Source organism: Rhipicephalus sanguineus, chromosome 4 (assembly GCF_013339695.2).
Source record: "Rhipicephalus sanguineus isolate Rsan-2018 chromosome 4, BIME_Rsan_1.4, whole genome shotgun sequence".
Lineage (NCBI taxonomy): Eukaryota > Metazoa > Arthropoda > Arachnida > Ixodida > Ixodidae > Rhipicephalus > Rhipicephalus sanguineus.
Genome location: NC_051179.1, coordinates 16,811,820 through 16,837,833, shown reverse-complemented (window position 1 = coordinate 16,837,833; position 26,014 = coordinate 16,811,820). Strand labels below are relative to the sequence as shown.

Below are 26,014 nucleotides of genomic sequence, written 5' to 3'. Positions count from 1 at the left end.
GATTGACCTCGCATGCAGACTTGCAAACCGCAGGAAAGTATCACAGCTTCTTTTTTTTTTTTTTTTCTCGCGTTCCAAGCTACATGACTGCAGTCTCCATACATACAAAGAAACTGTACGATGATTTCATAGGTGTATTGATTCCCGTGATGCCTTCCAACCAGCGATTCAATGTATCGCAAACACAGCAGGAGGCAATGATCAGTAGAAACCGGGCGGCACCTTTTATTATAATACCGCTCTGTCACGAATAAGTTGCAGTGCCTACAGAACACCAGAAATGACTATGCTGATGCAGCATACGTTTTCGTCCAACCATGTTATAGAAAGGAACGCCACAATAATCAAATTCGATTTACGTCATTCTGCAGATATGCTTAAACACGCGCTACGATATACGCAAGGTTACCCTGAACCGCATACGACATCCTATAGTTCCTACTCATTTGTATTTTCTTTTTCTACATGTCGATATGGTCACGCGCGACCACGAACTCAATTGGAAGCAATTCATTCAATTAAGCGCTCAACTACTGAAATTCTGGCATGAAGTTTTTTTGCTGACTGAGAAGCAAATGGGACCCGAACAAACGCCATACAAAACGATGAAACAGCCATTCAGTCAAGATAGATCGATGTATAAGTTTTTAATGATATGCAGGGAGATGTTAGCCTTATTTAACGCCTCGATAGTCAGTCACAGTGTTTCGTTGAAGCCTGTTGTATTTGTGAACGTCAGCAGCGCTTTGATGAATTGCAGAGCGCGGTGGCAGGTCCGAGAATGTGCGGAAGCTCCAAGCTCGAGCCACGTTTATACAAGCACAGTGAGCCGGATACTTTCTTACAGCTCGACGAACATATTGCTTAGTTAATAATAAAATTTGACGCAACAGAGCATGATTTACGTGCGATGTGGTTTTAACTTCCGTTTATGTCTGACATGTTGATTTGGTTCGAGGCACTTGATACGAAGCCGTTTGCATAACAAATAGCCGAATGTTGTTCTTGAAATAAGTACATTCTTCTATTACTTATACTTACAGCAGTAATCACTGATACGATGCACTTTTGTATGGATTAAGCCGCCTTGGTGGCTTAGCACGTAAGACATCGCGTTTCTAATCTCGAGGGCGCGGGTTCGATTTCGAGCAACGGCGTCTGCATTTCGATGGTGCCGAAATGCAAAGAACACCCGTGTGCTATGGCGTGCCTCGCAATCATATATCGTGGTTTTGGCGTGCACGTAAAACCCCAGGAACTGAGACGATTTCGCATTCGACACATGGGCGCCGCCATCTTGGGCTTTTAAACGAATGTTTTCTCATTTTTGTATCTCCTGACGTGAAATTAATAAGGTCATGAGACGTCGAACCCATAGACTTTCCTACAATACTTACCAGAGGGAACTCTGGCGCTATATAGTGTCTATGGGAACTGCAATGTATGGCGCTTCAGACAGCATGGGAATGATGGGTAGTCTAAACTTCATTCTTTGGGCTCCGTTTGGCTCCGTGTCGCCTGCTGCCGCTTTGTCGCAAGACGAAGAACAGCGATTGTTGAGCAGTTCCACTTCACCACCTCGACCTTTTAGGCTCACCAATTCAAATCGAGTCACGAAGTTCACAACGATCCATTCTTTTCTCCGAAACACCACCAAAACACAACAATAAACAAAGCCACAAGTGCGTTCAAAGCCCGCAAGTATGAAGACTAGGCAAATCCGTGTACTACCCGTAATTCCCATGGTGGCTGAACGATCGCAGCGCCAGAGTTCCCTCTAGTAAATATTGAGCAACGCTATGGTTGAACCCAACCATTTTCACGCATATGCGTCTACAGCAGCACAGTTCGTTTAGTTGTTAGAGGTACAAAACGGCAAAGCTCGCAGCCTAATGTGGCAGCACCGAAACACATTCGTAATATAGTCTATAACGAATAATTGCAACATGAACATTGTGACAACCGCAACATTGCATCACATGAACATGACCAAGCAGATTCATGAGGCAATCACATGCGCAGATATATACCGAAAATGCCCGCGAAGATATACTCCAGGTATACATATCAGTCTGTGTTTTCACAGCTACCTGCAAAGCACACCATTCGGCACTTAAACTAGACCTGACCGTAAATCAGCGAGTCGGTTTTATGTGCGGATCTACAATGCAGGCACGCCCCACAACAGCACGTGCGCGTGGTTATTTACGATCGCTCGACTTCTGCCAAGGCCTTGATGCGAGCGCGTGTGAGCCGCGGGCAAAAAACAGCAGTTTTGTGCCGTGCCCTTGGATGTTGACTGCATCTATTACACACGACACCAAGAAGCGCGCGGTGTACGATGCGGTCGCATCGGTACAGGTAAATCTCCGCGAAACGCTCGAGGATATAATATGCTCGCATTCGCGCGTTGTACTTTCCGTCAGCGCGGAACGATTTGTGCGTATAAAAACAGCGCGCGTTGTGATCGAATGGATCGTATCACTTCTGCGCTGATTTAACAAAGCTACGAAAAAAAAGTAAATGAACCGAAGTTCAAGACAGGGAAGGACAACACCTAAATATCAGGACATCAAAATATTTGAACAAATTGTCTTCCCGTTCGGAGTTCCAAGTTGATGTATTTTCTATCGTAATGCTGGTTAAGAATGAAATAAAGATGTACTCCGAGCTATAAAATCATGATAGGAATGTTCTTGAACAAAGTTAACCTAGCGTTAACATACGTTCCTTGGTAATCTATAGTGTGTTAGTCTAATTGACGGCTGAACAACCAATAACTATCTTTCATCGCAAAGAGGACGGCTTACTGTTTGCAAACTGGTGCACGGCACAGAAGAAAAAAAAAATAGAAAGGGGTACTGGCGGAGTAAGTAAGCAAGACAAAGTGCGCATTTCCGATCCTTACCGCACAAGCTTTCATCCGCGGCGGCGCAGTCACCAGACGTCATCACCAGCGAAGAAAGTCACTTATTTCACAGTAATGAGACAAACCGACGACGCACATCGACAGCCGCGATCACCGGCTACAATATGAGACGTGAAAGGTTGCGGCTCGCTGGACACCGCATCCGTACAGGGTGCGCCGCGAACACCGAGAGGCGCAGCAGAAGAGTTCGACCACCGCGTGCCGAGATTCCGTGGCGTCCGGGCGGCGAACGATCGAAGTCGTCGGTCGAATCGCGTCGAGCGGATGCCGAACGTCGACGAGCGGACAGCGCAGCGGCTGCGCCGACGCAGCTGTAATCCGACACGCACGCGCTCCTCCTTGGCCACGCCCCTTTCCCGAAGCCTGCACACTACTGTGCCTCCCCCCCCCCCCTCCTTCGCCTCCTTTCCACGATAGAACCGCTCCTCCTCAGTAAGCACCGTTTAGACGACTGAAGGAGAAGGTAATCGCACTTCATCCATTCAGCGCCGTGCTCAATGAGGAGAGATACTGTATAAGTGGTCGGGCGGTAACTTCGTCTAAAACAGCTGAGGTGACCACAAACAGTTGCGGCGGTTGCGATGCCTACAGTCCCACCATCTCGCTTCTTTTCGAATAGTTAGAGGAGGAGAGGAAAAAACGCTATAACTAGGGCCTCGGAAATAGCGTCTTTTCTTCACCTCCTCCTCCTCCTCCTCTAGCTAATCGAAAACTTGACGGAATAGTTCACGAGGACAGCTTGGTGGGCTAGTTGGTATTGCATCTTAGAAACTTTACTGCGCACACAGACGGTGAAAAAGGAAGAAAACACAAGTCACAGCGCTGACTGTCCTATACTGTCCCGTTTTCAGCGCTGTATCGTGTTTTCTTCGTCGGTCTCCGTCTGTGTGCGCTGTAAAGTTTCTTAATGGAATACGTTGGACTGTACAGGCACCATAGCTGCCGCTACTGTTGGTGGTCACCTCAGCTGTCCCTCTCCAAAGCACACAACAAGACGACATTAAAACGACAACAGCGCGTGGATCAATAAATGAACAGCCAGAAGAGGAGAGAAAGAAAATTTGCACCACGCATTAGAGGACTGCACAAAACGCGCAAGAAATGGCAGCAGCGATAAAATCCGATTATCGGATAAATCGCATCTGATTTAAAACGGCACAACGAAGGAAGTAGTGGTCATATGAACAGGCATCGAGATACGGGCATGTGAGGAGCAAACTTGTGTTGTTGAGGACCTGTGATGCCTATTGTGTTGTGACACAATAATTAATTGTTGGTGTCTTACGTCCCAAAACCACGATACGATTATGAGGGTCGCAGTAGTGGAGGCGGCTCCGGAAATTTTGACCATCTCGTGTTCTCTAACGTGCACCTATAAATCTAAGCACACGGGCCTCAGGTTGTGGCGCAATAGGCATCTCAGGAGATACCGGTGTAATGTGATGCTTTGGATGCCTCGTTTCCTCTCCCTCGCTATGCTTCCAGCGCGAGAAGAAGTATGCGGAGTACAGAGTGACCGCAAGAGTACGCGTAACTCGGGTGACGCGAGGCAATAACGCTTCCCGGCACTGTGGAAGAACACAGAGTACTGGGGCACTGCATCATACGTGTCACGTGAGCAAGCATGTAGATCGCGCTCTCACGTTCTTAAAACATTAGAACACGGTTTCATATACGTACACAATACGGCAGAGACATCGACAATGTAGAAGTATTCGCAGCTTGAATAACAGACCGTTTTATACGCGACGGTCACGGGTGAGAATTGAGTTCTCATGTGTAAACGTGCCTGAGTTGTCCACAACAGGAAGTTTAGAACCATCGACAGATACCTTACGTATACAGGGCACAATTAGCAAGTCGGAGGTATTACCAAAATGAAAAAGTTTTCTGATTCTGTCCTTCTATTTGGTTGTATTGAGAAAAGCGCATCCAATATGTATAGCAGCACTCGCACCGTGTACGCGAAAGGTAGCAGAAAGGACATTAATCTGGTAGTGCTGTGGGTGCCAAGAATACGTGTCAGGGAAAAACTTTTAATCGTTCGTGATGTTCGGAGAGTCGCTTATGCGACGCGAGCGAACCGTCATGCGCAGATTTGAAAACAACGAACTAAATAGATGAAGCCGTCAAAAGTTGCCGGGAGAACAGACGAAGTGGGCAGGTGCGAAAACAGAACCGTCGCGTCGTTGACACTCTCCCGTGCAATCGCGAACAAAATGCTGCCTTGGCAGCCTTTTGCAAAATACCTGCCAGTATTTATATCGGGTAAACGCGTTATAAGCGAATCTGCCTGACATCAAGAACACGGCATTTCCCTACGCCTATGCGTGACTCCTCTGCGGAATATGCAGTTTCCAAACGGCCTTTCGAACAATAAAGGCTTACGCATGCAGTCACGGACCGTATGGGTTTGAGTCTACGCCTTTGTTGCCGAAAGTTCGCTGACGTCCCCCCTCTGATGAATGATAGGCGCGGTGCAGTGTGAGTGCGCTAAACACCTTCGAAGACTGGAACAACAAGCACACGACTTTATGCGAATGAAGTGAATATCACCATAACCGGCGTTTGTGCACGCAGGACATTTTCTCCGAAAGAGTAATAATAATAATAAACAAATAAAGAATTAACGCAGCCTCAGGCTCTACCTAAAGTACAGACTGTTGTTGCTCTCATCTAAACACAGATTATAGCGGATCTTATGAGTATGCACCCATAGCTGCGGTATATCCTGCTTATGATACTAATCTTTTACATATTAGGATATGCTTAAGTTACGACACGATACGACTACACAGAATTAAACACATATAGTGGACAGTGCAATCTTGGTATTCAATAGATCACTACGCGCAGACTTTGCTGGCGTATATATTACATGTTTGCGAGCATAAATGGATTCCTTCCCGAAGCCGGAATTGCTAAGCGTTTCGTCGCAGAAACTGCTTATTACCCAGATGCACTCGCGAAGATTTGTTCCTCAACGAGTTTGTTTTGGTAATAATAATTGTTGAGGTTTTACGTCCCAAAACCACGATATGATTATGAGGGACGCCGTAGTGGAGGGCTCCGGAAATTTGTAACATGTCGTGTTCTTTAACGTGCACCAAAATTTAATACACAGGCGTAGCATTTGGCCTTCATCGAAATGCGGCCGCCGCGGCCGGGATTCGATCCTGCGACCTTCGGGTCAGCACTCGAGCACCATAACCACTAGACCACAATGGCGGGTAGCTCGTTCGAGTACCCACGCTTGCAGCCACAGCACTTCAGTTACTTAAGTACTCTTAAGGGATAACTGGCGCTTCAACACCGGTCCGAACGATATGACGCTCAAACCGACATGCTAATTTAACGATTATGGTGCCGGCGAAAGTATACTGCCCATACCATGCGAACTGCGGCACTTCGTCAGCTTTTCTATAGCAGTTGCTATATGCCGGTTTCTACGCGTTGAGCACAGCTCAACGTGGCACATGGCCAACAAGGAAGATACATAGGCGTTAAACGAAAAGCTGAGCATCGAAAGAATCACAAAATGCAATCATAGTCATCAATCTAGTTCGCAAATCGGCAACAGAAGCCGTTATGCAAACGCTCACTGCCATCACGCAGATCAACTGCGCTTGCCTTCCTAAGCACCCATATATATATATATATATATATATATATACACACCCAACGGCGTTTCTTTCAAGTTTATTTTCTTGAATTGTGAAATCAATAAGAAAAAAGCAACGACAAATCACACACAGCGAACGATCACGACTGACGCGAACACCGATTGACGCACATCTTTCTAAAAATTAAAAAGAAATATCCATTAAACGCTTTTACAGCCGCTTCTCACTCCGAAACCGCATGTGTACACTTGAGGCGCATCGGCTGGTACAGGAAGCTTGAATGAATGTGTGCAGAACAATGGGCCCACGCTGTTATATGAAGCAGCACCATGCTTCCTTTGCTCCGGACGTATAGCGGAATGATTGCATTAACCCCGATCGCCGAAGATGACCAACCGCGAAAACAGCACGGCCGACGCAGCGTCCCTTTACCCTTACAGATAAGGTCGGCACACGCTGTAATCGAGCAAATGTCACACATCACGCAAAGCGTCAAGGAATAGGGCGCAAAATGAAGCGTTGCAACAATTGATCGAGACTCAGCATCTAAGCTGCAGATGCCTGCTACGTACGTGTACACAGACAGTCGCGGAGACATCGCGGATTTTTACAAACGTGGGCGTGTTCGGTTATTGAAAAAAAAAAAAAAAAAGAAAGATCACTCCGGTCGAAGCAACAAACGGAACGTATAGCCGACCTTAAGAGCAAACTGTGACAATAACCAACAATAACATTCACTGTTTGTATCTTGTGTGTACATTTCACGGATATACAGCCACGGCACGGGATGCCAGTATCTCGAAGAAGCGTTGTATGCTTATCGAGGCCGAAACTGATTGATCAAGCACAATGTGGAATGACTGCCGTTCCAGCTGTACCTTCCAGATTCCCGATCAGCAAGTTTTGTGCATCAAGTTCGCCCCTAACAGTGTTCGCATAACTGGACAAGTCGAAACCCTCGGTGCACAAGTTTCGTGATCAAACGAGTGAAGCGAATGGAGGGCGAATGGAGGGGCTCGGTATGATGACATTCATCGTGTTACTTAAATGAAGCTCAGCTGTTATGAAACAAATAAGATAGAAGTCATGCGGCGCATAAGGACAACCATTGTCGGTCTGTATTCGCGTAATTTAGGTTGGCTTGTGCTACATCGTGTGGGCAACGTATAGTACTCGTCTTCAACGAGCTTCTCGAGGAGGGTGTGAGTACCACGCGAGAGAAACGAATACTTTACACTCCGAAGCAACTCAACTACTTGACAAATGCTTCGAATGCCAGCCTTGGAGGAATGTGAGAGCACCTGTTCTGTTCCGAAACCTAGACAGGCGGGCCGCGGCGCCAAAGGGGCTTGGCCTTTCGCGACATCTGAGGCTGCATAACAGGTCACCAACAATGGCAGTCAAAAACAAAATCCGCCAATACAGGGAACGAGGTCTCGATGCGAACGAAAACGCGAGCATGATGAGCGCAGTAATGGGCGAAAATCACCGAGGCCGCAGTCCACTCTCGAAAGCGTGCACTTGCCGATATCCTGCTGACCGGAGCCGTAACGGACAGTGTGTGTATGTGTGTGTGAGAGAGGAGGTAGGTAGGGACACACAACGCACCTTTCTGCGAACAGGGCATCTCCAGCCGCATGTCGACGACTCCGCTGTGACAGTACGCCGCCGTCGCCGACACGGGCGCAACGCCGCCGATCAGCGCCGATCAAGCGCACACCGCTGCGAACACTCGACGCCGACGACCACATACGAGCCAAACGCGCGACTGGCATGCGATTGCCCGAAGCCCGTCTGCCGCTTGTTTCTCTCCCCCACTGCTCCGCTTCAGTTCCCAGAGATGGCCGACAGATGGCGGCGCGCTCCCGCGCGGCTTCAGAGCGCCGGTCTTGTCGGTCCATCGCCGCCCATCCCGATGAAGAGAGAGAAGGAGCTCCGCTCTCCGACAAACAAGTTTCTCCATCGGTATCGAGAAAAGATCCGGCGGCTTCCTTCCCTCCACCTCTGCGGCGGGATAGACACCCCCGCAATCGATCCCCCACGTGACTCGAAGGGGGACTTGCCTTCGTGCTTGGCTCCTCCCATCGGGCCCTTCTCGCTCTCTCGCCCTCTCTCGAACAAGCGCTCGCGCTCGGACGGTCAAAGGATGCTGCCGCCGACGGGACAGCTACCGAGCACGTTGTTACACACAATTACTGTGTAGAGAAATACAGGATACCGATGTCTGACGAAAGCAGCCGAGGCGACGGCGAACCACGGAAACAACGGATTTTGATTCAGTTCAACTTCCAATGTTACCGGGCCCCTTAGAGGTAACCTTCTTGCATCACAAATTCTTCAAAAACATGGCAAGGGTGTCATCAGTATATGCAAAACAAACATTTGGAACATCCATAGAGTAAATGCGAAGGTAAGAATGTTTATTCTTCATTTGTGATATTGCTACGTAGCTAGTTACGCTTAGACAACACCACAAATATATTCCGAGTGGACCTCGCAGTAAGTACCTGGCAGTAAAAAAAAAAAAAGGGGGGGGGCGACCCCCTCCTCCCCCACATGAATTTCTGCCTACGCCCAAGCAGACAGCATAACTATACAGAAGCTGCAGCGACAACTAGCTAAAGTGTACGAAATTTTTTGCAGATTGCGAACAAGGCGGATTTTCAGAGGAAGATGGAGGCTCTTCCCTTGTTGCAGATTAGTCCCACGAAATTTCCTGTTTCCTCCAACATTCATCTCCCATAAACCCAAAACCACAGAGAGGAAGCGAGTGACGTTTGGCTATATATATTTCGATGCTCAGACAATTAAACCTGACGTTTGAGAACAACTACTTAACGGATTTCGCTGCTTTTATGTGTTACGTAAACGGAGCTCACTAGCACGCATCGAGTAATTCTGATGAAATGTCAGTTTAGATGGACAGAGAAGAAGGTGCGACAGCTCAAAGCGATGAACCACATTTGCTCTCTTGCGGATAACAAAGCCATTATTCCAGAACCAATCGCTGCAAATGTCACTCAGATTCATAAGTTTGAGTAGACCGAAATCTCGTAACAAGCTTGCTCCAATTTCAATTCTCGATAATACTGAGCACAGCTTAACCCTGCAATACCCAATTATATAAATAAAGGAACACTGGAACAACTTGTTCAGGGTTATTTCTGGACAGAGAGATAAGAATATTCCTAAACATTTTCAAACCATGAATTGTTATTTGCGAACTTAGTAAGTATAGTTTGTGGCGTGCGAAGGACGCGAGAACGACAAGCCACAGTAAAAATGAGTGTTTACTATACAGAAAGCTCTAGCTGACAGTCCATCTTCGTAGACAGAAAAAGAAACGGGAAAAGCGCTGCACGGGCTGCTCGTGCCTTGAGCCTGCTTAGCTTTTCTTCAGGCCGCGGTCCATTTCCCACTAGCCACCGCTATCGTCTTCCTTTTGGACGGTGATGCTGCTACAAGAGTTATGTAATTAACTATTCGTTTCTAGAACTATCAAGAGTTCGAAAATCACTCCAGAATATCAAAACCACAACGATAAAAATTACTTCGAGCTTCCCGCGCCTAAATTAGCACCTTGAGGTACCAAATTCATCGTAGTTTACTGGTACATTGGTCACTGTAGTCACGTTGGCACCGCGCACTTCCCTACGAAATCTGAGCCCGGTAAATAGGAGCTATATGCGTATTCAAGCGTAATGGCGTAATATTGTATGCACTTCGCGTGGCTTCTGCTGGATTTGCCAACGGGGAAAGGGTTTGTCACTTGAGCGAACAACATTTGACCTTCTCAGAATCCGCGAAGATAAGAGGAGCTCCGCAGAATTGGAACCGTTCGCCACAGGCCGCAACACGAAGTGACGCACGCCGTCGTGATACGAGTGGCGCCAGGGTTTCCTATAGCAATTTACCCCCGGTGGGCTCAGGCGTCCGTGGGGCCCAACTTGAAATGAAAACAGCCCATTCCGATGGAGTGCCAAGCGAAGAACAATGGGACGAATATGGCGAAAGCGCGACCATGTGTGGCAGCGTTTCCTTTTTCGTTTATTATTCCTTTTACGCCGTATCTTTCGGTCGACGAGGAAACATCAGGAGGAACCCATGTCTCTATGGAGCATGCACGACATGAACCTTGGCGAAAGAAATAACGCGTCGGTCGTTGCTGCAGGATCGCAATTATAGCCCGAGCCTTTTTCTTCGTTCTCCACTGACGTCAACGCCATACATACGAGCACTTAAAAGGAAACACCGTTTGTGCGTTCCCTAACTTCATTTGCTATTCTCAACGCGCAAAAGAGCCGGGCCGACCTAAAACTCGAATCAAGCATTACAGCGAACAAACCATAAGCGGCAATTTCCTCGTGTACGTTTCTACTTTTCCAATGACATCACGCGCGCGTATATACGAACCCCGTTGGGTGCCCATTGTTCTCGGCTCGCTTTGCCGTTTTTTTTTTTTAAATCTCTCGAACGTCGTAAGCACATTTATACGCCGTGTACTTCCTTACGCATTATTCTCGGCCGTACAGCCTCCTCAGGCGTTTCGTCACTGAAAAATTTCCCGTTCATATCTTCGAGGTGTGAATAAATTTGTTTGGATTGCAGGACTGCAGAGTCAAAACAATGCTCGAGGCCGTTCAGCCCCCACTCAAAGGTGGCGATGTGGGATTGTTGGTATCTCATTTTTACTTTGTAATGGCGCAGCAGTCAACATTCCTTTTGTTGGAAGTTAGCGTTGTGTGTCGTCAGATGTCTCCTCCGTGTGTTCATGGCTGCGTTGTTATAAAGCAAAGCACCCCCTGAGCCTCGATGTAAAACTGCATGGAGGCTTCGAGGGGCTTCAAATCGAGGCTTGATGAACTGAATACATCAATATTTGGACTCTGCAGCCATGCCAAAATATACTTATTCATGTCTTTGTTTCATCACTTCTTTTCTATGTGTAGATGTTCGGGTGTGGGGTTGTCTGTGAGTATAGTGTTGTCCAGTTGGCTTGGTGCGGCTGAAAACATGTTCCTTTGGCAGTTAGAACGCAAGCACTCGAAGAAATTGCGTGATTGTTTCCCTGGAGAGACCCAGATGACCTTGGGCCCTAATGCTACAGCTTTCCAAGCGTAGCATTATCTGCTACAGCTTTCAAAGCGGGCCGTGAGTATACCTCCCAATTCAGCTGCTACACGGCGTATCTTCTCAGCGCAGTGATGCAAGCAAAATCAGAAACCTGCGTGTATAACGTCACTGCTGCCCAAGCCAGGGCACATGACGGTGCCCGGAGAGAAAGAGAGAGGTGAAATCATCCCAGAGGGAAAGGGAGAGCGCATCGTTCCCCAATATGATTCCACCGATCCGATCTCTTGACTCATTGATCATAACGAAAGAACGGCCTCTGTCTCATTTTGCCAGAGCCAGCCCCAAACCAGAATTTGCGGTCCGCGAAGCGAGCACTCACGTATCGCTGCACATACTGCACAACCCATTGCGCCCCGTCAAGGGCAGCCGATATCCCCGTTCGAGCTGAAAAACCAGACATCCACCCACCCACCCGGTATCACCCTCTACACAGCCAGACCACCAACGTACGTATTGCACGCGGGTGACCAAAAAAAGAAAAATAGAGGCAAGTGCTCGCACAACGGGTAGGCAAAACGCCCGCAACCTGCACTCCACCAAATCGTGCTGCCAAAACGCCATGGTACGCAGGAGAAGGAGGTTATACTGTAAGCGTATACGCCCGGGAAAGCCTCGAAAAAAAGTCGTTCGTACCGACAAAAACCGTTCTCTCCGACCCCATTTCCGCCGCTGCATCGATAGTCGAATTCCCAGACGGGTACGCTATTCCTTTTTTTTTTTACCTTTCTTCCCCAAAATGCAGCACTTCACGTAGGGTAAACGGCGGGAGCCTGCCACTTGCAGTCACCATATTTCACCCTTTCTATACCTCTTTATTACGCCACCCGCGCGCGTCCTTCAAAAAAAAAAAAAGAATGAAAGAAGGTCAAAGGGAGACAAAAGAAAGAAACTCGAGTAAAGAAATAACAATATGAAGAAGCGTCCATGTCTGTGCGAGCGACCGACCTCCGCCAGCCGGTATTGCGCAGATAGGGCAATATCCTCCACTTTCCAATAAGGTTTACATACACGCATGAACTGGCTGTGTACTCTCTCATACATGCCGTCCATCTCGATATGCGCCTTCCACCTGCAGGTTCTTCATACACGTACTCGTGTTTTCTATTTTTTTTCTTCGATTTCCAACTGCATGCCAAGTACACTTGTCCTCCCTCGATCGATTTAACTCACCCATTTACAGGAAAAAGAAAAAGAGAAAACAACCGTAGTGGGCAAAGGGGTGCCTGTCTCCAATACGAGAAACGTGAGGCCACATTGCGCTTCGTGAAAACGGGGCTCGTCCCGATTAAGATCGCGGACCCATTCGTCTCCCTTCGTGTCCCTCGCCCCGGCGGCCGAAGCCACGCGGAAAGGGGCCAAAACCACGCGCTTGTTTGTACTCGTTTTTACTTGCCTCCCATCCACGCACGGCGCGCGCCAAATTCACCCCTTTTTTCTTTAGACTGGCACAGCGAAGCACGCGCAGAGAAAAAAGAGAGGATAGAAAAAAAAAGGGAAGGCGAGGCGAGTAGGGAAAAAGGCTCCCGCTTCGTGTGGCGCCCCGTTTTTTGTGTATATACGGTACGCTGTTGCGTAATAGCTTTTCGCGCTGTCTTTCACCCCTCTCCCCGCATTTTTTTGTCTTTTTATTTCGTTTACACTCACCCGAACTGGGGTAAGCCCAGAAACGCGTCCTGTACGACCAGACAAGGAAACTTGGATGAGGGAGCCGGGGGGGGGGGGGGGTGGATGAAAAAAAAAACGCAAGGAAAAAACGGGGATGCGAACTAAGCAGGTGACGAAGGAAGGGAAAGAAGCGAATGCTCTTACAAGGCGGGGGAGGGGGGGTTACCCTTTCTTCAGGCATCGTCCCCCTTTACAATACCAAAAACCTTCTTCAGCCTCGTGTTTGCGTAGTGAGCACGGGAGAACCGGGAGAGCTCGCTCGGAATTCATAACCTGTTGTTTGGCTACGACCCGCGGTGCGCGTCGGTTTCTTATGGCCGTCGTAATATGGTAACACATTTTTTGCTTCACTTCTTCATCTCGAAGATCAGGGAGTTGGGTGGAGGCCGCCTTTTCTTCACAAGGAGATCGAATAAGGGAAGTTTACTTTCTCCCTGCCTGTGAGAAAAAAGGAAGGGGCAAAAAACGGGGCCCCCGACACCTCCTCCCCGAATTGCGGTGTGTATGCGCGCCAACTCGTGTTGGTCAACCACCCCGTTTACGCGACGTCCGAAGTGGAACAAAAAAATACGAGGCGCGTGAAAAACGTCTTTTGTGTTGTGGGAAACGGCGCCTCCTTGGATGCATTCATCGGAGGCGAGATTTTTCGCACATTCTGGGAAAGGCTTGTTTCCCACATTCGAGGTGTTTTTGTTGGCCGCTGTCGATGACCACCGCCTGCAACTGTTCGCATTCGAGAGAAAAACTCCCTTTATTCTCGAAGGCGGTTCTTTGTTCTTTTTATATTTATTCTAGTGACGCGTTAGAATCGGATGCACCCGGCTCTTAGTATGCACGCGTACGTACAATCGTGATATAGAGAAAAGCAAATCGTTGCTTGCTTTGAGGAGACGCTGAATTAAGAACCGATTGACGCGTTTCAACGGTCTTTTTTTCTAAAGGTGAGACCCGTATTGTGTGCCAGCCAGAGAAAGTTGGCTCCAAAGGTTTCCCATAGTAGTTTGCGGATTGCGAGACGGCGTTGGCGCCGAAAAATCCGAGTGCCGCGTAAATCTCGAGAAATGTGAAGGAAAACCGATTGAAAGAATTCATGCAGTGGTGTTTCCGGGAATGGCTGCGTTTACGTGTGAACCTCTAGTGGACGCACAATGCACGCCATTCGTATTTCCGCAAGCCTCGTCGTATGTATATAGTAATATAATTGAGGGATGGTTCCAGGGCATTTAAAAGAAGATTCACCGAAACGTGCAAAGCAGAACTGCATCGGTTTGCTGTGCGAATGAACATCGATATCTGCACTGCAAACGTTTGGTACAGCTGTGACTCCGACATCAATAATAGTAGAAGACCTTACGAACTAGACATAAAGGCCCTGTAATGTAACAATGATGCATGGTGATGGCAGGTTGAGAAACCGTTTGGAGTTTGTATGTAAGATTGATGAAAGTAGATTCAGCTCTACGCACCATGTTAATGACACTGTTAAGTGTTCTCAAACGTCCTAGAAAATTGCTTTTTACGTAGTTACTGTAGGAGATTGTTCGGCTGAGGTGTATTTGAACCATAGGTCGGCAAACTCACTCACGGGTCGACTCTCAGACTCACTAAGAGTCAGATCGAGCCATCAGTCTGAGTGAGTAATACTTCGGTGACTTTGAGTCCGAGTGAGTTCGGTTGAGACAAATTTTAGTGAGCCTGAATTCGAGTGAGTCCGGTTGAGGAAAATTTTGGTGAGTCTGAGTCCGAGTGAGCCCTAAGCACAAAATATATTTCTTGAGTGAGTCTGAGTAAGCTCCAAATTTTTTTGCCAACCTATGGTGATAACTAAACTCAACTTTAGCATTACTATCAGCCTTATGACGGCTCACGTTGATACTGACTTCTACTCACAGATACTTCAACGCACTAGCGTTCATACCCCAGCTCAATATTTATTGATCAGAGGCGTGCCTTGACCCCCACCCCCCGCAGAATATTTCGAGGGAATTTCTTGATAAAGATATCTCGTGTGAGTCATATCTTTCAATAAAAAATTCGGCAGATCCCACGCGTTGTGGGAATCGGTTTCATGCGAAGCAGTCAGCGAGTACTTCAATGCAGTACTTTATGGCTTTGAGCCAAGCGTTACGAGGTGGATCGACGTGTTTTTGTAAATGTAATAGCTATATTATGCACATCGTGGGGTTACCAGGTACGTCGAAAACAGTGGCGTTTAAAGGGTTACTTATGGTTCGACGTAACGTCAGCCCTCACGTTAGAGTACATACGTCAGAATTATCGAAACTAAGTGCACTTTATGGTGCAATCATGTGAATATCACACGTCACTTTCGTTAATGTATTCCACCGGGGTCGAGCAATGCTTGAACATAGTTTGCTGAATCATAGGAATACAAATGTAATGTTTATTAGATTGCTATAAAAGCGGCGCCAACACTGGAACCACAGACGTTAATCTGATATGACGCCTGTGTCGTAGGAGTACATATGCAGTGTTTATTGCTTTCTTGTAAAATTAGATAGCCAGCACCACAAACACAATTGACATTGTACCGACATTACGCCTACATAGGCTTTTTTTACAAACCAGTTTATAGACCTTGCGTGGCTCTGTGGTAGAACACCTGATTGCCATGCAGAATGCTTGGGTTCGATTCCTGCTCGGATCCTAATTCTTATTCTTTCCATTCGTCGGGTCAACGATGGCGATGTCGGTTTTTCTTAACGCTGTCGCATTTAAATTACTAATATTTGTTCTCGCCGTTCCTGGGTAGATATATAAACTGTGAATCACCTGTGGCGCATACCCGTACACCGCGGCCAGTGGTAAACGGGTATGTGCCACACGTGTCTAGAGGAAATGGTTTGACGTCGTACGCTACAGGATTTTCACGTTATTCATGTCATTACCCGACAGCCATATTCGTCAAATCATCTTACCCTCCCACACCAAGTTTGGCCTACACCAAGTTAAGGAGGCGACCATGAGAGCACCCAGACGTAGGCGGCTAGATAGATAGATAGATAGAGAGATAGATAGATAGATAATTTTACGCCAAAGAACTCGTGAGTCGACTCACTTGGACTCAGATCGAGCCATGAGTCTGAGTGAGCCCGAGTGAGTAATATTTAGGTGAGTCTGACTTCGAGTGAGCCCTTAGGGCAAAATATATTCCATGAGCGAGTCTGAGTGAGTTCCACATTTTTTGCCGACCTATGATTGAAACACATCCCAGCTTTAGTTTTCCGGGCTGCCGCTGTACGGAGTCAATGGTCGCGTGGGAAATCTGAAGCTATGCAAGAAGGGGTCAGGTTATAACGCAGAATGAAATCGACTAGGAGACAGAAACAGTCAAGAGACGATAGCCTTGCTTATTGTCCACGTGCCTTGCATTTGGTGACTACAGGTTCAGGAATTTGCGCGTATGTATGCCTACGACACCCAATGTAATCCTTAAAACGGAAGTCAGCACTCAAGGCTGCCCCACGTTATTAAGGCGAAAGCCTTAGATGCCTCATCAAACACGAAAGCAGACCATCGGCATCGGCGGCGTAACGAGTGATGCAAAAACGCATCATGTGATAATGTCACCACAATGACGTCACAGACCTCCAAAATCTGTGACGCCATCATGACGTCACATGACAACATCATCACACGACATCGTCGTTTGGTCAAAGGTGGGCCGATCTCGGAGGCAGTGCAAAAACACGTAAGGTGCAGAAAGCTTTCGGGGGAGATCGGTGCAATCGGCTGAGATGAAGAAGAAGAGTAGTGCTTTCGCCTTCGAGTCGTCTTATGGGCGAATGCAATAGGGACCGTGTGCGTTTTAATTCGTCTCTGCGCTGTATAGGCTCTCGGTAAGCCGAGTCAAACCAGAAGCGATGGAGCCCTTCAACAGCTGCGAATTCACTTTAAGCCGCGGTTGAGGTTTTCAGCGTGTTCAGCGTGCGGTATACACAGAGGGACAGCCCGTGGCTCCATCAACGTCGGCTGCTGGGAACCGCAGCGCGGAGCCGTTCTGGCGTTTCATTTATAACCGGACCATTCATCAGTTATCGGTGTGTCAACTCCTCACCGATGGGAGCCGCCACGCCATGCGCAGCGGAGAAGGGTCTAAAAAAATATAAGAATGAAAGAAAGGCACGGCCGAGGCGTATAAGGCTCAGAGAGCCCGCGAAACCCAAACAAGCGCACGAATGACGTGGAGAACAACAACCACTCCGCTGCACATCACTGCAAGCGACACGCTCGGATCGCCGCTGTAGCTCAGAAAGCGACTCCGATGCCTTCATCTCCTTTTAAAAAGTGAAGCGATTGGCCCCAACTATTTATTAACGGGCGCAGCGTTTATATCAATAAGCGGAGCGAGATGGCAGTTGGAAGTGTAAGGATTTGACAGGAGAGGAGGGGTGGGTGCGTCGAGGGCAGAGCTGTCGTGCCCACTACGTTTCCTCACGCTTGCCTCACTCGGAAGCTTTGGGAGGGCGAATCAAAATAAAAGTACCCGAAAAAAAAAGAAGGAAGTCGAGAATCGCAGCGAGCTATAGACGCATGAGCAGGATTTCAACCGCTGCTGCGCCCGTCGTCTCTTCTCAGCGCAACGAGTGTGCATGCCGCGGGGCCGCTCCCTCGGGCTTCGAGAGGTCATAAATGCAAAAGGGAAAGATCAATCAATTACCGCCGGCTGACTGATCCGCAGATATATGACTCGGCGCTCTTAAGGGCCACTCTGTAGCTCAATGGAGAGCCCGTCTTGAAAGAAGGAGAGGAGACCGGAGCGTTAGCGATCCGCGAAGGAAACTAGAGGAACGCGGGAAATTAAAAATGCGCATTTCAACGGAGCCAGAGCACTTGTATGAAAAGCGACGGAGAGCGAACGGGATACGTAAAAAAAAAAAAAAAGAGATGTTAGAGTACGAGAAAATGGCAAGAGGGTAAAAAATACGAAGACTCAAAATGCATTCATGGGCGAGCGTGCGTGCTGTGGCGATCATCTACTGTAGACGGATTGTATGAAAACGGTGGCTTTAGGGGCAGTAATTAACCTGTAGGAGTCACGTTCAATAGAGTAAAAGCCACACAACCGATACATAATTGGTTTATCTCTTGCAGCAAGCGAGATGCGTAAGTACAGTTGTGGCTGGCTTTCTGTATACAGGTCTGAAAGAATTGCTTTGCACACATCAACCGAGAATATTGCACGTGGCTTCAGCTCATGTATCGCGGAAGTGATTAAAACTCGGTCGCATTTGCACCTTCGGGCGCTTTTGATTTCTCATTCGTTTCAGAACGTCAGTCCGTATCAAACAGGAGTACTGATTCAATCTCTCGCATTATATCCTATTGGCCTCATTGCCCACCCTCCCCCCTCCCTTTGATTGCTTATAGGTAGTGGTATATAATTTAAAAAAAAAGTAATGGGTTCATAAACAAAAGGAAGTTCTTTATCAGTACGCGAAATATAGAGTCAGTTCACCTTTCTATGCCCGGAATTTTCTTCCCTTGCTCGCTCTCCTTAAGGTCGTTATTAAGGTGAAAGACTTACATGACTCATGAGAACGTTACCTTGAGCGAAAAGCTGGCGTCGACTCGAAATCGTACAAAGAAAGACGACGTGAGCGCGCGAGCTGCCAGACCCTTCGTCTTTGCGAAAACAAGAAACCTAGCCGATAAAGAAGGTAAAGAAGACGATCCCCTGGCGCAGCAGACTAAAGTTAAAGCAAATTAAGTGAGTACTGAGTTAATAATTGACAATTAATTAGTGACAGCCAATTTGCGGAAGTTAATTAGTAAATTTTGGATGTTGATGTAATGTGCACGGTAAAGGAGCCACACCGGGCGCATTTCGCCTTCGAGTCGTGTAGGCGAATGCACAATAGACTTCGTCAGTTTTTCTCTTAAAAGGAAGCACTCGATTTCTCGGCATACAACATATATTGTTCTCAAGGAATCCTATTCACAAGCCTGATGCCATTTTTTTTTTCAACTTCGTTGTTTTTCCTCTGCACAATGACCCCACACCGAGAGAAGAACAGCAAACTAAAAAGGAGCGTCACTAGTATTGTTTTCTCGGGGAATTAACGTGCACAGAAAAGAGTAATTTTGCCTCTTTAGAGGTTCGCGAATGCTGCCTCCTCTTGCGCCGCAATACGGAAAAGTCGCGCATAGGAGTAGTTGAAAATGAAAGGTTCAATGAGCTATAAGAGAGAGAAAAGCAGTCCAAGGACGGGAAAGTGAGAAAAGCCGGCAACCGGCTATACGTATAATAATAATAATACAAGAAAACAGAAACCACCAAGAAGGGCCTTCGCGCTTATGCAGCCATCGCTCAACAGGGAGCGGTCCTTACAGCCAAGAAGGGCTCGCTGGGCTTCAATGGCGAGTCGAGCGAGCAACCCTCGCGTATAGAAGAGATAGAAAAAAAGAAAAGCAGCAGGAACAGGGCCTATATACACTACTTTGCATAAGTTGTCAACAGAGAGCACCGCGGACCCCGAAAACCGTAACTGAAAAATGAGCGCGCGCGGCGTGCCACTCTCTCGAAGCCGGCGCGCGCGACGAGGACAAAAGAAGGCTTTCTTCCACTCGGACGCCATTAGGATGCGCAGTTGAGCATTGCAGCAGTGCCATCGCTCCTCCCTTCCACTGGACGTCCCTCCATGATCGCCAGACGCTGCCGTATAGAACGCAACAATCGCGCGCTTAGCTTTTCATTTCGTTAATTTTTTTTTTTGTACGTTCCTAACCTCCCCCCGTCCCTGCCTCGTGCACTAGAGCAGGCGGCGTTTCTTTACCAAGAAGGCACGAAAAGTACACTTTTCAAATTTCCTGTAATCCAGTCCCTCCGCCGAGGAAGACATGGTCGCCCCCATTGCATAGTTTCGAAACGTTTTTCTTTTCAGGGCTCGCTGACTTCCTATTCAATGAATACGTTGTTTCATCCGCGACGGAGGGATTTCCGCGATTCTCCTCTTCGTCCAATCACTCGCAGCCTTGCATGATCTTGCCTCGAAAGATAAAAGCCCGGGACTGCGGCGACGGCTTCTCGTGGTCGATGCCGTGTATAGAGAGCACGACAGAAGTCGCGCTCTGAGCGGCAAGCCTTTCCGAAGCGTGCTGAGTGAATGTTCTTTTACTCGTTCATATACGCGTTGATGGGAACACGGTCCATTCACTCGTGCCTTTCTGTGAGGGCAAATAAATTGGAAATTCCGGTGCTCGAAGCATGGGAGGCCTTTGTGCGTCTTCGCATGCTGACCAGTGCTTTGACAGGAAGCCCTCGTGATGGCTTCTGTATACTGTTGGCTATTCCACTTCCCAAAAAGAGCGCCGCTGCGCTGAGTTTGAAAGTTTGTGCTTGATAAATGAGCGTACCCAGATGAATAATGCATTGCCTCCCAATGAGTTGTTTCTTCTTTTTAAAGAAAATAAAGAAGTTTTTTTTTTTCTTAAGTATACGTATGCACTGCGCTTGGGCGGGCTTTCCGAAGTGAGTGCGAATGATATATGGTTGATATGTTATGCGAAGAGGCGGTAAAGCGACTGGCAGCAGACGGTCACAGCCAACATTTTATTAACTTTTCGGTCGCTAAATTTACTCAAATAGGCGCGAGTGCGTCAGTGAACCCATAATAATTGAGCAACAGTGTGTCGGGCATTAGTATCAGCAACACACTTGTGTAGGGCTCCATAAAAGCTTAATTTTGACTATATACGTAAACTCGTGAGCAAAGTACGGGCGTCCATGACCACTGAGCCATCCAGGAAAAAACACTTATGGGATAGTGCGAAGTCTTCCGATTACGAAGCGTCAATGAACGTCCTGCCAAAAGTGAGCGTAATGTTTCTCAAGGCACACGAGCGGGTACGCCGATGGAAAGTATTGACTGTGCTCTGCTGCGTGCGTATAGTCGCACGCAAGCTGAGAGATCCCCGCGTGTACCGAAGTCATATAAGCGAGCTTCCCGATTCGGAACACGTTGCGGAGCCATCAGTGCCCCGTTCCAATAACCCCCGTATAAATAACGCGACCCCGCCGCTCGTGTGTACGGACATCGACGAAAGCCCATGCCCGCGCACTCCCCACGTAAGGCTCATCTCGCGCGCCGCCATGCCGAAGAAAAATCGGCAGCCATCATCGAAGAGAGATCCTCCTCGCTGGGAGCACCGGATGCGACGAGGTGATCACCGCGTCTCCGTAACGAGCTGCTATCCCGAACCCTACGGACGGGGGTCCGTGCAGCCAACCACGCAGGGTGGGCTCTGAGCTGCGCGGTATCGACTCCGAGCAGCGCGACCGATAGCGACGACGCGTATGAGCTGCAGAACGGAGACAAATGCTCGCCAACCGAGCAATAGTCGGGGAATCATCCGCGCTCGGAGGCGAAGAATTTGGACGGCTGGTGCTCTCACCCTCAGAGGTCGGTGAGGAGGAGGTCGATGCACTAAGCACGAAACCAGAGGGACGCGCATACGCGAAGCGGTCGCGACGTGACAAGTGTCGTGATCTCTCCGTGACTTACGTGTGAAACGCCGGCGAGGGTCACGGACTTAAAGAAAGAATTACGGTACAATGCAGAGTCACAGGGGACAGTGGCAGGCACAGACACCTCCCGGCAAAAAAAAAAAAAAAAAGAAGCTTGTTTCACTGTGATAGAACCACATGCTTTTTTCGTTTAAAAATTACAGCACAGATACCACCCGGCACAAATGTTTCGTGATTATGTGCAGACGCCTGAGTGTCCTCAAGCGCTCCTTTTGTTTACTGGTGACTGCTTCATCAACTCCATTTTCTTTTGTTCTCCATTCTAGGGTAATGTCCTTGAAATGGCCACTTTTACGGCTTTACAATGTATAGTGTCGAAAGCCTGAAATAATTATGAAGACATTGACCAGGATATGTTGTAATGTCCCGAATACTGTTACAGAGCAGACCTACAGTAATGAAGTAGAAATCCCGCACGGAAAGCGCTCAGTCCTCAAGCCAGTTATTCGCAAGTCAACTCATACATAGTCGACCTGTGCGCTGCAGCTACAAGAGGAAGGCATGACCTTCTGTTTTTTTTTATTTTTTTTTTTGAAGCATTAAAGGAGTCCTGAAACACTTTTCCAAGTAATCATAGAACGACCTCAGTATCGAAGGTTATTGCCTCACGAATCGATTGCCACACGCATTTTTTTTTGTATCCATCAAATACGAGCGGAGTTAGAGATTTGTCACAGCTTTAAGCGCCTTTTCTCTTGTTTCGGCCCAACGAGCGCGCTGGAACCTGCACTGGGGTGATGACAAAGGGGGTGGAAGCTACTTAAGCGCCCGTCATGAACTGCTCAAATCGGATGTGATTCCGGTGCGCGCTGGTGTTGCTATTGTGTAATTCCAGCACACTATATAGCGCGGCGTCGGCTATATATATATATATATATATATATATATATATATATATATATATATATATATATATATATATATATATATATATATATGACGAAATAGAGCAGCACCAGCGGCTTCAAAGAAAATGAAAACGAGCCTCTGTTTGTAGAGAAGGCGTTTGCGCTTTCAATTTTAGTTCACTCGCTTAGTCGAACAGCTTTAGACGTACTGTTTGACTAAGCAAGAATGAATTTAGCCGGCACCCCAGATGGTGTCGCACTCTCATACATGCATAATCGCAAAAGGAAGTCATTAAATTGAACGAAAAGCTAAAATGAAAGGTTAACCTTTCAAATTAAACATGAATGAGAATTAGACCAGCTTCATATTCTAAAAAGACCAAAAAATGATAAGGAAGAAAAGTCTACTTGCCGCCCGCGAAATGTGAATCCAAAGCGTCCAAAAGGCGAGAATAATGCTCCCAGCTAAATACGGCAGCGGCTTTCCCGTTGCCCACTGTCTCGGCTGTTGGTGTGCATTCACTCAATCCCTTGATGGTGCAAGCCAGTCTAGCCGCTCACAACCGCACACGGTCATGGAAATGCACGCGCAACATCTTTTAAGCCGCAGGTGGCACGTATACGTATACGTGGTCTTCGGAGCAGGCACCTGGCCAAGTAGTAAACCTTCGTACGCTACTTCAAGTATTCAAGGTTACCAGAGTCGAGACCTTCGCCATGCAAAGAGCGAGGGTCATCAGGAGAACTGAGGGACTTCAGAATTAGAAACAACAGGGTGAAACCTACAGACAATGGGGACTGACAAAAACTGTCAAAAATATGACGAAAGAGTGAAATTAAAAATGACTTCAGTAGTCATGAGAAGAAAGGCGGCCAGACTTGTATCTGTATTTTGGTTAGGTAGTCTGATCACTGCTTCTGTGATCGTAAACGTTATCATATTTAACTGTTAGGAAATCTTCTGACTCTATTTTCATTAAGCTAACAAGACATCTAGCGGATGCGATGTTTTTCGCAGGAAATCGAGTAGACACTTACCTGTCGAGCTTCATAGAAGTAAGCGCGAATGTCAGGCGGCCACGGCTCTAGATCGCGAGGAAAAATAATTTAGAGGCGAAGGGAGCTGAATAGCAGTACGAGGAGAATAGGGTGATGTGTAATGAGCAAACAGTCTAGAAAATAAAAGATGCTATAGCGAGTACGACACGCCTTTACAGCCGGGCAATGAGTGCACCGCTGGAAATCAAAGCAAAAGCATGCACCAGATACAACCACAGCGCAGACAAATGAAGCCCATTCGTTTTGTGTCCGCGGCCGGTGCGCGCATCATGTCAGGGCACATCATGCACGCCGAACGCATCGGGGCAGCCGCAGCTCGAAAGCCACGAGCCGTTTCCGCCGCACACACGGGAGCTCAAAGCGTCATCAGAGCCCCCTGCAGTGAAATGCACGCGTCAAGGACGAGGGGCTGGAGCTCGCCTTGCAACACACGTGCTTCACGTTGTGCTTGGTCCGATTCATCGGGGAGGCTTTGGAGGGCGAATTCGTGCGCTAGAGGGGGCTATACTCAGCGGGCAATCCGAAATCTCCTATATAGGAAAATACGCTCGTTTACCTCCGAAAATTTCCCTCTATTTACGCCGAGAATGCCGAAACACAGAATAAAAACCAAACAAACATGGGGAAGGCACGAGTGGGAACACTCGCTGCCTGCGCCAGAGTGAAATACGGCTCGTGCTCCGCCTAAGAGCCGTGTTTTCCCTCTAGCGCTCTGTGTATTTTCTTTTCGCGAGTGCTTGAAGATGGTGTCTTTCTTCTTTTCCGCTACTTTTGTCCATAGACTACTACGTTTTGGTCTTTGTGTCAGGCACAACGGAAAGAGGGGGGAAAGAGTTATGACTTTCCAGTTTTGTTTATCTTTCACTCCCAATCGCCTCTCGGAGATGGGCGCATCGCGCTGTTTGCGTCCCCTTATAGGCCTCGGTGGTGTTTCCCTCGCAACCACCTCAAAATCTCCCGCATCACCGCCAAGCCGTTCTTCTTCGCCCATCGACGTCGCATCACCGGCCCGCCACATACTCTCCTGTATCCGTGGAACGTATGGGAAAATGGAGCCGCGCGGATCCTCTCCCCTGCTCATCACATCCCTCCTGTAATGTCTCCCACCCTTCCTCATGTCTATCCCTCTTCTTCTTCCACAAACTACCTCTCTTGCACGCGTAGCGCTCTTAATACACAAAATGCCCTGGGCCAAATTCCTCTTCGGTCGAACCCTTTCCCTGACCCCAGCTGGCACACCAGGGGTCGCTTCTGCAGCTCTCCTCTTCACTGCTGCTGACCTGTCTTCTGACTAGGTAGCATCGCGATCTGATTAGATAGATAGATAGATAGATAGATAGATAGATAGATAGATAGATAGATAGATAGATAGATAGATAGATAGATAGATAGATAGATAGATAGATAGATAGATAGATAGATAGATAGATAGATAGATAGATAGATAGATAGATAGATAGATAGATAGATAGATAGATAGATAGATAGATAGATAGATAGATAGATAGATAGATAGATAGATAGATAGATAGATAGATAGATAGATAGATAGAAAAAAATGTTTCATTTTCTGCAATAAAGACGATCTCTAACCCGTACGAGTGTTAAACATATAGAGTGGATTCAGCGCGATACAACGAGGACAGAGGTAAAGAGAGACGCGAACACCAGCGCTGTTCTCGCCACTTACTTTATTAGCGCTTTGTACCGCGCTGAATCCACTCAATATGTTTAACGGAATCCAACTCGTCCAAATGTCAGTTCTTCTGCCATATGAGTGTGTTAGCTGGTAGCTGTTTATACACATATTTGTACAGTTGATGACAAATGCCTTGCGAGAACCGGGATCTGGGAAAAATCTGAATTCTTGCGAAGCCGGGGCACAATACCTCGAATTCAGAGTTTCAAACCGTGGTATATGTACGTAGCTTTCGTAACCCGTGTTCCATTAAGTTCAAAGTTCAGCGCCTTGAGTGGACAGAAGTTCATAGTTGAAACCATGTCCCGCAAACTTTAAGGGAAACTGTATACTCCGGTATGTCTTTCAGAGACAGTCCCTGGCGTCCGTTCTAGTGCACCTTGACAATAGACCAATGTCTGTTGAAAGCATTCTTACACGTCGTCCACAGAAGACATCGCATCTGAAGGCGACAAAGGCGCTACATAGGTGTTTAAAAGAAACGGACTTAAGCGTCTGTGACAGTGATGT

At 47.6% G+C, this 26,014-nt stretch overlaps 1 protein-coding gene across 3 annotated transcripts in view; it reads right to left on the bottom strand.

The window, feature by feature from the left end:
- Nucleotides 1-26,014, bottom strand: part of LOC119389488 (homeobox protein cut) — a 632,893-nt gene that overhangs the window by 118,480 nt on the left and 488,399 nt on the right. Inside the window, exon 1 of one of the 3 annotated variants that reach the window (XM_037656779.2) lies at nt 8,161-8,364. The exons of the other annotated variants lie outside the window; for them this stretch is intronic. Within the exon in view, the coding sequence (XP_037512707.1) occupies nt 8,161-8,191 (31 nt within the window). The 5' untranslated portion in view covers nt 8,192-8,364. Of the gene's footprint in view, nt 1-8,160; nt 8,365-26,014 lie in introns of those variants that run through there. 3 annotated transcript variants of the gene reach the window in all.